Source organism: Bufo gargarizans, chromosome 1 (assembly GCF_014858855.1).
Source record: "Bufo gargarizans isolate SCDJY-AF-19 chromosome 1, ASM1485885v1, whole genome shotgun sequence".
Taxonomy (NCBI): domain Eukaryota; kingdom Metazoa; phylum Chordata; class Amphibia; order Anura; family Bufonidae; genus Bufo; species Bufo gargarizans.
Window position 1 is genome coordinate 451,344,906 of NC_058080.1, and position 13,417 is coordinate 451,358,322.

Consider the following 13,417-nt stretch of genomic DNA (forward strand, 5'->3'; position numbering starts at 1 on the left):
TGACTGCTCGCCCTTTGTGTGGGGTGTCTTCTGAGGAAAGTATAAGAGTGCTGAGGCACAGACCAGCCATGTGGAGTACACACTGACTGCTCGCCCATTGTGTGGGGTCAGGTGGCTTCTGAGGAAAGTATAAGAGTGCTCTGGCACAGACCAGCCATGTGGAGCACACACTGGCTGCTCGCCCTTTGTGTGGGGTGGCTTCTGAGGAAAGTATGAGTGCTGAGGCACAGACCAGCCATGTGGAGCACACACTGACTGCTCGCCCTTTGTGTGGGGTGTCTTCTGAGGAAAGTATAAGAGTGCTGAGGCACAGACCAGCCATGTGGAGCACACACTGACTGCTCGCCCTTTGTGTGGGGTGTCTTCTGAGGAAAGTATAAGAGTGCTGAGGCACAGACCAGCCATGTGGAGCACACACTGACTGCTCGCCCTTTGTGTGGGGTGGCTTCTGAGGAAAGTATAAGAGTGCTGAGGCACAGACCAGCCATGTGGAGCACACACTGACTGCTCGTCCTTTGTGTGGGGTGTCTTCTGAGGAAAGTATAAGAGTGCTGAGGCACAGACCAGCCATGTGGAGTACACACTGACTGCTCGCCCTTTGTGTGGGGTCAGGTGGCTTCTGAGGAAAGTATAAGAGTGCTCTGGCACAGACCAGCCATGTGGAGCACACACTGGCTGCTGGGAGGAGAGGAGCAGAGTCCGGTGCGGGGAGTTGGTCCTCCCGTCCTATGGGGCAGTGGGAGTAGACGGGTGTTATATCAGCGGCGGCCGCAGCACGTGCTCGCCGGACGGGCGTTCTGCAAGCCACGCACTTTCCAGCTCGCACCACTCCGGTAACGGGGGCTTGGCTCCACGTCAGCTGCTGCCGCCAAGCTGATTGGCGAGGACGGACATAGCGAGGGGGCGTGGCCATGTGCGGCTGGTACATCAGTACAAAGTGATGCGCAGGTGATCGACACACTGCAACTTTCTTCTGAAGTGTGAGGAGGCGCTCCGCTCAGCCAGTGCACACACCATGCAGAGCTGCGCGAGATCCTGGGGGCTGCTGTGCCGCTCGGTGAAGCTGCAGGGCAGAGCGCTTGGGTGCCACAGGAGAGCCGCCTGGCATCTCATCCAAGGGGCAACCAGGAGCAGCAGTAGCCGGGTGCCAGCGGCGTCCTCATCCCCCGGCTCCCGGAGGCAGATTGAGCTGCTCTTTCCCCGGCACGATGACTTCTCCGAGAGGCACATCGGACCCGGAGACAAGGAGAAGAGGGAGATGCTCCAAGCCCTGGGACTGGAGGTGAGTGGCTTCTTCTGTGGAGGGTGTTCGCTGGTATCAGCCACCTCAGTCTGCTCCTAATAGACAAGGTGTTATCCATCCTAAGCTCTTGATTAGGGTTAACCCTATCGTGGCATCCTGTGATGTCACACATCCCTCTCCAGCCTCATTCGCTTTAAACTGGTTCTATCCAGGCAGTTCTGGATGCTGTGCTTCCATAGGAGGAATGTTCAGTCCTGAGGCTACTGTATACAGAGGGAATCCAGTCACCAGTGCATGCCCTGCAGGCTTCTCTACCATTGACCCCTCCCTTGGCACCCTGTGGGTATACAGAGGGAATCCAGTCACCAGTGCATGCCCTACAGGCTTCTCTACCATTGACCCATCCCTTGGCACCCTGTGGGTATACAGAGGGAATCCAGTCACCAGTGCATGCCCTACAGGCTTCTCTACCATTGACCCTTCCCTTGGCACCCTGTGGGTATAACGAGGGACTCCAGTCACCAGTGCATGCCCTACAGGCTTCTCTACCATTGACCCTTCCCTTGGCACCCTGTGGGTATAACGAGGGACTCCAGTCACCAGTGCATGCCCTACAGGCTTCTCTACCATTGACCCCTCCCTTGGTACCCTGTGGGTATACAGAGGGAATCCAGTCACCAGTGCATGCTCTACAGGCTTCTCTACAATTGGCCCCTCCCTTGGCACCCTGTGGGTATACATCTTCAGTTTCATCTGTGCAGTTTTTCCAGTTATTCGACGAATTATTATTATTATTATTATTATTATTATTATTATTATTTTCTTCCTATTAGAGCATTGATGAGCTGATTGATCAGACAGTCCCAGCAAGCATTCGACTGTTAAGACCCTTGAAAATGGATGACCAAGTCTGTAAGTTAAAACCTGGTGCCCACATCTCATAATTTTTTTCTACATCCCTTGTCAAAGACCTTGCTGAATTTGCATAGTATCCCCTTGAATTACAAATGGGAGGGGGGGGGGGGGGTTGTCACTCACTCATCATCATGGCATCCTTGGTGGGGGGGGGGGGTGTCACTCACTCATCATCATGGCATCCTTGGTGGGGGGGGGGGGTGTCACTCACTCATCATCATGGCATCCTTGGTGGGGGGGGGTGTCACTCACTCATCATCATGGCATCCTTGGGGGAAGGGGGGTGTCACTCACTCATCATGGCATCCTTGGTGGGGGAAGGGGGGTGTCACTCACTCATCATCATGGCATCCTTGGTGGGAGGGGTCACTCATCATCATCATCATCATCATGGCATCCTTGGTGGGAGGGGTCACTCATCATCATCATGGCATCCTTGGTGGGAGGGGTCACTCATCATCATCATGGCATCCTTGGTGGGAGGGGTCACTCATCATCATCATCATGGCATCCTTGGTGGGAGGGGTCACTCATCATCATCATGGCATCCTTGGTGGGAGGGGTCACTCATCATCATCATCATGGCATCCATGGTGGGGGGGGGTCACTCACTCATCATGGCATCCATGGTGGGGGGGGGGGGGTCACTCACTCATCATGGCATCCATGGTGGTGGTGGGGGGGGGGGGGTCACTCACTCATCATGGCATCCATGGTGGGGGGGGGGGGGGTCACTCACTCATCATGGCATCCATGGTGGTGGGGGGGGGGGTCACTCACTCATCATGGCATCCATGGTGGTGGGGGGGGGGGTCACTCACTCATCATGGCATCCATGGTGGTGGGGGGGGGGTCACTCACTCATCATGGCATCCATGGTGGGGGGGGGGGGGGGTCACTCACTCATCATGGCATCCATGGTGGGGGGGGGGGGTCACTCACTCATCATGGCATCCATGGTGGGGGGGGGGGGGTCACTCACTCATCATGGCATCCATGGTGGGGGGGGGGGGTCACTCACTCATCATGGCATCCATGGTGGGGGGGGGGGGGGGTCACTCACTCATCATGGCATCCATGGTGGGGGGGGGGGGGGTCACTCACTCATCATGGCATCCATGGTGGGGGGGGGGGGGGTCACTCACTCATCATGGCATCCATGGTGGGGGGGGGGGGGGGTCACTCACTCATCATGGCAGAATTTTGGACCAGACCACCACTCTAAAATTTCACTGAAAACTCACCGGCAGGTGCGTCCTTTCTGCTTCCCATTCATTTCAGTGAGAGCCAGCGCTGAGGGTCACCGAGCAGCAGCTTAAAGCCGCTGCCATGCTGAGAAGGGGCGAGTCTGAATTGTTGCTGTTCCGTCCATATATCTGTTCTGCTGTGACACTTCATCTTTTAACTGCATGATAAGTGGTTGTGTTCTTCTTACTGATGACCTATTTACAGGATGGTCCATCAGTATCTGACTGGTGGTCGGTCACCCAGCCACCCCTACTGATCAGGTGTGTGTGAAGGAGCGGAGACCTCCAGTGAATACTGTGGCCTATTCCTAGGTCAGTGACATCATGCTGTTTGGTCACATGGCCTGTCACAGCTCAGTCCCATTCATGCTAATGGGGCTGAGCTGCTATCCAATGGCCTCTTAAAAGAGCTGATTAGTGGGGTGGTGTTGGACCCCCACAGATCACCTAAGGATTGGACATCAATAAAACACCTGGAAAACCTCATTAAAGGGAACCTGTCATATCCTTTAGGGCTCATGCACATATTTTTGTTTGTGGCCTTGGTCTTGATGGCCTCCCCTGTATGAGTTTGCATACAGAGATGGTAGGACCACCTGCTGGGCTTCTGAGCTCAGAATGATTCTTATGATTGGCTTGGACCCGATCTGATCAGACAGTTATCCTCTGTACGTTTCATATCGTAGCATTAGAACACACTATTCATGAAGGACTCATCTTCTACTGAGGTGAAGATCTTTTCTTAAATGAAGTGCTGTCTCTGGTCCTTCTCCCACGTAAGATAACAGTTGCTTAGCAATTAATCCAGCTATGTGGCTAAATAGTATTAGGTCAAGTGACCACTGACAGTGCTTTGTTTGTTCCTGCTGACGTATTATTGAGTTTCGGACTGTAAATCCTTTTGTTTAGCTGGTTTCTGTACTGAATGTCCTCAGCATAGCTTGTACCCAGTAGCGTCCCCCCTCCCTTTCTTCTGGTATTTATGGACTTTTCTATTGCTGTATAGTTGCTGGGGCTCGTTACAAAATGCAGATATAATTGTTTTTAAGGATGGCCTTCTTTTTGATACTGTCACAACCTCCTAGTGTATTCTTATGTGCTTTGGTTGAAGGACTTGGTACGATCCATTGTGTTCATAATAAGCTTTACAATCAGGGATTCATGTACAACCAGAGTCATAAATAACATGGCAACAAGAGGAACAAGGGACCTTCTCACAAGAGCTTACAATCTGAGGAGATGGTCCAGCTATCTCTACACAATAGAGTAGATGTTATCACTTCAACAATATCAAGCTGTATGAGAAGTCAGCAGCCAATATCTTTAGAGCTTCTGTGGCGGCTATAGCTGAATGATGGCTCAGACTTTGAAGGATAAGTTTGAAGTGGAATGGAGAAGAATGAGATTAGGGAATGCAGTAGTCCACCCTACAAATGTGTTTTTTGGAGCGTCTATAACTGGATGATGTGAAATAACCTAATGGCTTGGGGTAAGTGGTTCCAGAGAATTGGTGCAGCTCAGGAGACGTCTTGGAGACTGGAGTGAGAGGTTTGGATTACGGTGGTTGTTGGTCATTATTCATTAGCTGAATAGAGCGTATGGGTAAGATGGTAGACAGAAAAGAGGGAAGAGATGTAGAGGGAGCAGCACTGTGGAGAGCTTTGTGGGTAAGAATGAGAAGTTTACATTGAATCCTGTACAGCAACCAGTGCAATGACTGGGACAGGAAGGGAGGAGTCAGCCTAGTGGTTAGACAGATAGGTGAGTCTGGCTTCTGAGTTCATGATAGATTGGAGAGAGTAGAGTCTGGTGAGGGGGAGGCCAATTGGTCATGTATGTTTATCCCTAAATCTTAACTACCTAGTGAACCATGTGCTGAGCTAATCAATCTGATGTCTATCTCCACCATCAACAATGGAGATGGCAGTGATTGTTTTGAGCTCGCAATCCTTTGTGTCTTCAGTTTGCATACATTGTCACTGTTTTTCGTGCAGCAGTCCCCAGGACCGGGCCCTGGAAGATTGTTTACCGGGCTGCGGCAATACAGAGGAGTGCATGCGCCTGGCGTTTCTGCTCTCTTGAGGCGCACATCACACACACACAGCGCGGAAGTACAGCAGGAAGGAAGGAGAGCGTTCCTTCCTAGTGTGATTCCGGCCAGCCACTGCCACCAATGGAGGAGGGGAGGGGGAATAGTGGGCGGAGGAGGGGAGGGACTGTGGCCACTGTGCCAGCAATGATTAACCAGAGGACCTTTCATGGGTCTGGCCTTTTTTACCTAACAGGACATGTAGAGTGGCACCCAGTAATCTCCCTGCACTTAATATTCCTGGGCGCCGCTCCATTGTGCTGCTGTGGCCCCCGTTACATTCTCCCGCACTGCATGCTAAGTAACAGCATCGGAACACCAGGGAGGATAAATCTGCTTCCCTCCCTGGGCGTTCCTTCTCCCTGGCTGTAGTGCTGTCCGATCGCAGAGCATCACAGCCAGGGAGGAAAAAAAAAAACTCTCCCTGGCTGTGACGCTCTGCGTTGTGATTGACCAGTGCTACAGCCAGGGAAGCTGATGTCTCCTCCCTGGTGTTCTGATGCTGCTACTTGGCATACAGCGCGGGAGACGGTAACTGGGGCCACAGTGGGCGAACGGAGCGGCACCCAGAAATAAGTGCAGGTAGATCATTGGGAGCTGCTCTACATGTCCTGCTACTTGGTTAATAAAATATGGACCCATGAAAGGTCCTCTTACACATACAGGAGGTGGATGCGGCATCTGAGGGGTTAACTGCCGCTGATTCCAGCTCCCTTTCAGAGGTCAGGTGCCGACTATGTGATTCTGCTGCACCTGCCTCCTGTATCTGTATTAAAGGTTAATTATGATTGGTGGTGCAGTATTAAAATCACTGGTAGCAGTGGCCACAGGGTCCTCTCCTCACCATCAGTGGCAGTTCTGATCGGATACCCAGCAGTGTAATCCTGGGTATCCGATCGGTTACCACGGCAGCCAGGACGCTACTGAAGCCCTAGCTGCCATGGTAGTCTCCCTGCTGCCGTGTGTACTATGCACAGGGCAGCAGGGAAAGTGTCAGGTCCTATTCACCCTACTAGAGCTCTATTAAGGTGAATAGGACAAGGGATTAAAAGATCCCAGGTTCTAGCCCCTAAAGGGGAAATGGTTATATAAAAAAATAAGTATAAATCACTCCCTTTCTAAATAAGCATATTGCCACGTCAAACGTCAAAGTATCAAAATATAGAAAAAAAAATCCTCTGAGTGCTGTAACAGAAAAAAATAATAAAAGCCCCCTCCTCACCCGGTCCCTGGGAAAATTGTCTTGCATGAAACTTTTACTACTGCCTGCAGTTAAACCCTGGCTCAACGTGTTTCTGGTTAAATAACCTCATCAGGAGCCCCATCACTGGATCTGCCAGTGTTGCCTATATCACTACAGACAGACAAACATAAAAGTGAGCATGCCACCGCTCACATGTAGCAGCGCTCCCAGCACTAGGCAACACTGGCAGATGGTGATGGGGCTCCTGATCAGGTTCTTTAACCAGAAACACGTTGGGCCAGGGTTTAACTGCAGCCAGTAGTAAAAGACAACACTAATGTGTAATAGGCTGAAGGCATCAAAACTATGAATTAACACATGTGGAATTATAAATATAACAAAAAAGTGTGAAACTGAAAATATGTCATATTCTAGGTTCTTCAAAGTAGCCACCTTTTGCTTTGACTACTGCTTTGCACACTCTTGGCATTCTCTTGATGAGCTTCAAGAGGTAGTCGCCTGAAATGGTCTTCCAACAGTCTTGAAGGAGTTCCCAGAGATGCTTGGCACTTACCTTCACTCTGCGGTCCAGTTCACTCCAAACCACCTCAATTGGGTCCAGGTCCAGTGACTGTGGAGGCCAGGTCATCTGGCGCAGCACCCCATCACTCTCCTTCATGGTCAAATAGCCCTTACACAGCCTGGAGGTGTGTTTGGGGTCATTGTCCTGTTGAAAAATAATGATGGAATAGCATGCCGCTGCAAGATGCTGTGGTAGCCATGCTGGTTCAGTATGCCTTCAATTTTGAATAAATCCCCAACAGTGTCACCAGCCAAGCACCATCACACCTCCTCCATGCTTCACGGTGGGAACCAGGCATGTAGAGTCCATCCGTTCACCTTTTCTGCGTCGCACAAAGACACGGGGGTTGGAACCAAAGATCTCAAATTTGGACTCATCAGACCAAAGCACAGATTTCCACTGGTCTAATGTCCATTCCTTGTGTTCTTTAGCCCAAACAAGTCTCTTCTGCTTGTTGCCTGTCCTTAGCAGTGGTTTCCTAGCAGATATTCTACCATGAAGGCCTGATTCACACAGTCTCCTCTTAACAGTTGTTCTAGAGATGTGTCTGCTGCTAGAACTCTGTGTGGCATTGACCTGGTCTCTAATCTGAGCTGCTGTTAACCTGCGATTTCTGAGGCTGGTGACTCGGATGAATTTATCCTCCGCAGCAGATGTAATTCTTGGTCTTCCTTTCCTGGGGCGGTCCGCATGTGAGGCAGTTTCTTTGTAGCGCTTGATGGTTTTTGTGACTGCACTTGGGGACACTTTCAAAGTTTTCCCAATTTTTCGGACTGACTGACCTTCATTTCTTGAAGTAATGATGGCCACTCGTTTTTCTTTACTTAGCTGCTTTTTCTTGCCATAATACAAATTCTAACAGTCTATTCAGTAGGACTATCAGCTGTGTATCCACCTAACTTCTCCACAACGCAACTGATGGTCCCAACCCCATTTGTAAGGCAAGAAATCCCACTTATTAAACCTGACAGGGCACACCTGTGAAGTGAAAACCATTTCAGGTGACTACCTCTTGAAGCTCATCAAGAGAATGCCAAGAGTGTGCAAAGCAGTATTTAAAGCTACTTTTGAAGAACCTAGAATATGACATATTTTCAGTTGTTTCACACTTTTTTGTTATGTATATAATTCCACATGTGTTAATTCATAGTTTTGATGCCTTCAGTGTGAATCTACAATTGTCAGTCATGAAAATAAAGAAAACTCTTTGAATGAGAACGTGTGTCCAAACTTTTGGTCTGTACTGTATATATAAAAAATTGTTAGTCAGTGGTGAAAGGCAGGTACTGGTTCATGCTGAGGGTGAAGGCAGTATTTACAAAAGGATACTATAGTCTGCATCCCAACCCGGTACCCTCACTTAGGATACCAAATTTACGTAGGAGCAACAGTGTTAGTACAGGTACCCAGCAGGATCAGCAGAGAGGATCATATGCTGCTTCTAATATCAAACATTGTCAGTATATTGATATAGGTACTCGGCGAGATCAGCAGTGAGTACCATAGCCGCTCCTAATTATTGTATTTCTTATAGATGATTACAAGTGTGGTCCCCTTGATTTACGTAGTAACGATAAAGTAGTTTGTTTTCATTTTGGCCTCCCTTTAAATAGCTGAGACGTGTTACTTCGGGCTAATTGTCGCTTCCTGCTGTCTTCCCCCATCAGACTTGTCCCCCGCTGCTCATTCCTCTCCCGTGTAATTGTATAGGAAGCGCATTGCAGCTGGAGTGCAAACTTTAAACCTATGTAGCTTAGTTTGTGACCAGTTCAATCTGGCTGGCTCAGGATGACATCAGTGGGATGCAGAGCACAGCGAGTCTGAACCAGGAGCTTACCACATCGGTTAATGATGACACATCTTCACTTATCAAAAGGTGCCTTTTGTGTCTAGTTTTTACAGTTTTTTTTTTTAATTTAATTTTTCTGCATCAGAAATGGCTATTTAGATGTCAATATTATTCGCAGTTTTTTTTATTTTTATTTAAAATCATGCCGTCTGTAAGCTTGTTCAAAGAAGGTGTCACGCTGCCTCACTTGGCTGTAATTTGAAAGCCTTGATCAGGATAGGATACAACAGCTTTTTGGTGATGCCAAACAACGAGGTTCCACAGGAGGATAATCTCAGTCACAAAACCACCCCTCTGTAGATATAAAGGTTCAGGCACATAGTGACGTACTGCTAGATGAATACCTGTCGCCAATGGGGCTCGCAATCTGTGTACTCTGCTAGTGGAAGGTCTATAGAAGCATCGGATATATAATATATATATATATATATATATATATATATATATATATATATATATATTAGTGTAAATTTAAAAAAAAACTACTTGTCGAAGGACTAAAGCGGGGTCTCAATCTACTTGTCCCTCATGACAATCTACTTGTCCTGATACAAAAAGTAATTTTAAATCAAAACCATATTTAAGTGAATCCCTTTAATGTACATGCCATACTGGGCCAGTGAATCCCTTTAATGTACATGCCAGTATGGGGAAGTCCCCCCCCCCCCCCCCCTATTCATGGAGGGTGAGTGGCTGGAAGTTGGAACCTGACAGCACTCCTATTGACACCTCAATGCCAGGGAGAAGAAGCAGAGCGGCAGCCTGACAGCAGAGCATAGCTGACCCAGAGCAGTCACCACACACACTACCTGCTGGGCTATCTATCACGGCACGGGCTGCCACCATGTCAGGAGCTCCTACTACAGCCGCTGACTAACGTGTGCCTCTGCTGGGAGCTGACTTCCGGCCCGTGGCGCCCGACTTCCGGCCTGCACAGGAGCGCTGATAACTAGTGATGGGAAGTTCGGATCTTTTAGGTGAATCGGTTCATTTGAATCAGCTCATTCAAATGAACCGATTCATGAATCGGATCTTCGGTTCACTTGCTGAGTCACTGACTGCAGAGCTGACTCGCAAGTGAACCGAAGACTCTAGGTGCCGGTGCGCATGCGCTATACAGTCGATTCACAATCACTTGCTGCTGCTGACTCAGTGCAGTCGGCTCTTCAGCTCTCTAATTAGTAATGAGTGAGTCAGGATCAGGAAGAGTGATTTATTATAGGGATAGTGAAGGGAAGCTGAGGCTGACGCTGGACAGGAGGACTCAGGACAGGAGTCAGAAGCTGTCACTGTGGTGTGCAATGTGCATTGTTACCCACAGTGACAACAGTCTGACACTGATATTAGTACAATGAACCAAGTGAAGTGATGTGAACCCACCCTTAGCTATATAGCTGCTTAACTGAATGAGATGCCTTTAACATATATCTCCTGACAAGCCAATTTGATCCTAAAGGGTTAATTTAATTCAACCTGTAATCTAAACTCTTGTGTCATCTGTCACTTCTCCTATCCCTTAATCTTATCACTGCTGCAACAAAAGCAGCCACAGCCTCAGTGTGAACTGTTCTACACTCTGACTCAGGGCCGAGTCTGACTCACTGCTCTTTTAACTCAAAGAATCGAATGAGTCACAAACTAAGTCGGATCTTTAGATTCTTTTAACTTGTGACTCATTCCATTCATTTCTATTCTTAGACTCCCCTGTGTGACTCAGAGCTGCTAGTGTGCTTGCCCTGCCCCCTCAGCTCTGGTCGGTGATTGGTTGGTGGGAGGGGAGGGGCTGGCAGGAGCCAGCTTCCACTCTAAGATCATTTTACGCTCCTCCCCGTCCCTCCCTGCTGCCAGCGTCTCTGCATTGTCTGTGTGACTGAGGCTACTTTCACACTAGCGTTCGGCTGTCCGCTCGTGAGCTCCGTTTGAAGGAGCTCACGAGCGGACCCGAACGCCTCCGTCCAGCCCTGATGCAGTCTGAATGGATGCGGATCCGCTCAGACTGCATCAGTCTGGCGGCGTTCAGCCTCCGCTCCGCTCGTGTCCGCCTGGCCGTGCGGAGGCGTGCGGATCCGTTCAGACTTACAATGTAAGTCAATGGGAACGGATCCGCTTGAAGATGTCACCATATGGCTCAATCTTCAAGCGGATCCGTCCCCCATTGACTTTACATTGAAAGTCTGAACGGATCCGCGCAGGCTACTTGCGCACTTGCGAAATTTTTTAAAGTTATTAATGCAGACGGATCCGTACTGAACGGAGCCTCCGTCTGCATTAATATGATTGGATCCGTTCAGAACGGATCCGATCAAGCGCAAGTGTGAAAGTAGCCTAAGCTGAGCCGTTTCAAACGGATCAGTCAGCCCTGCTACTTGCCCGCAGGGCTAAGCTGCCTGCACAAACTACCTGCCCGGCACTGCATGTATGTATAATATATATATATATATATATATATATATATATATATATATATATATATATATATATATATATATATATATATATATATATATATATATTTTCCATCCTTTGACATTGGGGCTCTGACAGTCAGCATCCCCACCCCCACCTATACAGCAGATAAGGGTGTCAGCAGGAATCTCCATGAACTGTTCCAGCTCGCTACAGTCCCCCCAGCATGGCCTCTGCTGTGCGGAGAAGTGGGGGATAAACTTTCTTAATGGGACAACCCTCCAGCGATGTTCTCTACCTAGGAAACTTAGAAGCTTGAAGTAGGTGCAACAAGGAGTCTTATGCCACCAAAGACTGGCATTATCCCTCCCTATTAGTCAGTGTAGGCAAACTGGTTAAAATGAGAAGGGGTTTCAGATTAACTGACTTGGCACTTTTCTAAAATGGTGAGAAGTGGCTTGGGCTAGTTTCAGAATAGCAGCAGGCTGTACTGGCAGGTGAACAGCCTGCCGGATCCGTGCGGCCACTAGGGCACGTGTGCTGCTGGAGGTCTGCTCCGGCCCCATTGAAATGTCATTGTAGCTTTATTCCGGCTGCCTCTCAGCATGAACTTCTTCTTTTTGTTTTTTGTTTTCTGCGCCCCCCCCCCCCCCCCCCCAAAGTGCAATGCATTTTTCACACGCGTGAAAAAAAGCTGAATGTGGTACCCAGACCCTAACTTCTTCACTGAAGTATGGGTTCGGTGTTGTCTAGATTTAATTTTCCCTTATAACATTAAGGGAAAATAATCGCAAGCAAGTGAGGATGCTATGTGTTTTTTTTTTTTTTTTTTTTTTTTTTTCCCACGCATGGTTGCTAGGAGATGTTAGTAAATTGATTAAAGTCATGGTTATAAAGGAAAATAATCAATGTGTTTTTCACGCAGCCCCATTCAGTTCTATGGGGCCTGCTTTGCATGAAAACGCTGAATATAGAACATGCTGCAATTTTTCACGTCACGCATCACTTGTGCGTTGCAATCTCCACTCATCTGCACATCCCCCATTGAAGTGAATGGGTCCGAATACAGTGCAGGCGCAATGCGTTCACCTCACGCATTGCACCCGCGCGGAGAACTCGCCCGTGTGAAAGGGCCTTTACTGCAAGCTGCTGGCAATTCATTTGTAACTTCTAGTAGCAATAACAGATGTATGGCACACCATAGTTTTGATAGATGCTCCAGAATTCTTACATGGGGGGGGGGGGCGGCGCAAGTAGTTAATAAAATAGACCTGTCTGGAGGGGTGACAGGTCTTTAAGTTTCTGGTGTACACAGGTCCAGAGATGTGCCTTATTTGTCAAGAGGACCTATTAATAAAGTAGGTGCATCCCATAGATTTTAATATATATATATATATATATATATATATATATATATATATATATATATATAATTATATTTTTATTTTTTTATTTTTTTTGGGCCAGTAGTAATGTGGAATCTAGAGCTCATGATACCCAGGTTCTTACCATGGCAGCTATACTACGCAAACTGGTAAAATAATAGATTTTTCTGGTTACTATGTGTATTTAGTGCTTTAATGTGTGTAAATCTAAACAGAAATGGTTCCACAGCAACTTGTCTTATATAATCTATATGGATTGTTTTTTGTATTTCTGATGGAACCAGTCTAAACTGGAGGAGAGACCTTTGTCTGCCACCCAACCAGCACAACCTAGTACAGAAAACGTGTCTGTGAATTTTAACCCTGCTCATGCCATTAAACAGATGCTGGAAGTAAATGTGTATACAGAAGTGGTAAGACTAGGCCTTACAGCTGGTTATTTAGAACTTCAGAAATAGATGATGGAGAAAATAAACATTTTCTTGACATTTGTTCTGTAGAATTTGGTGAATTTTTA

At 48.0% G+C, this 13,417-nt stretch overlaps 1 protein-coding gene across 1 annotated transcript in view; it reads left to right on the plus strand.

The window, feature by feature from the left end:
- Positions 1 to 954: 954 nt before the first annotated feature.
- Positions 955 to 13,417, plus strand: part of GLDC (glycine decarboxylase) — a 44,809-nt gene continuing 32,346 nt past the window's right edge. The window contains exons 1-2 of the mRNA XM_044272553.1: positions 955 to 1,282; positions 2,077 to 2,155. Coding sequence (XP_044128488.1) covers positions 1,016 to 1,282; positions 2,077 to 2,155 — 346 coding nt within the window. The 5' untranslated portion in view covers positions 955 to 1,015. The remainder of the gene's footprint in view (positions 1,283 to 2,076; positions 2,156 to 13,417) is intronic.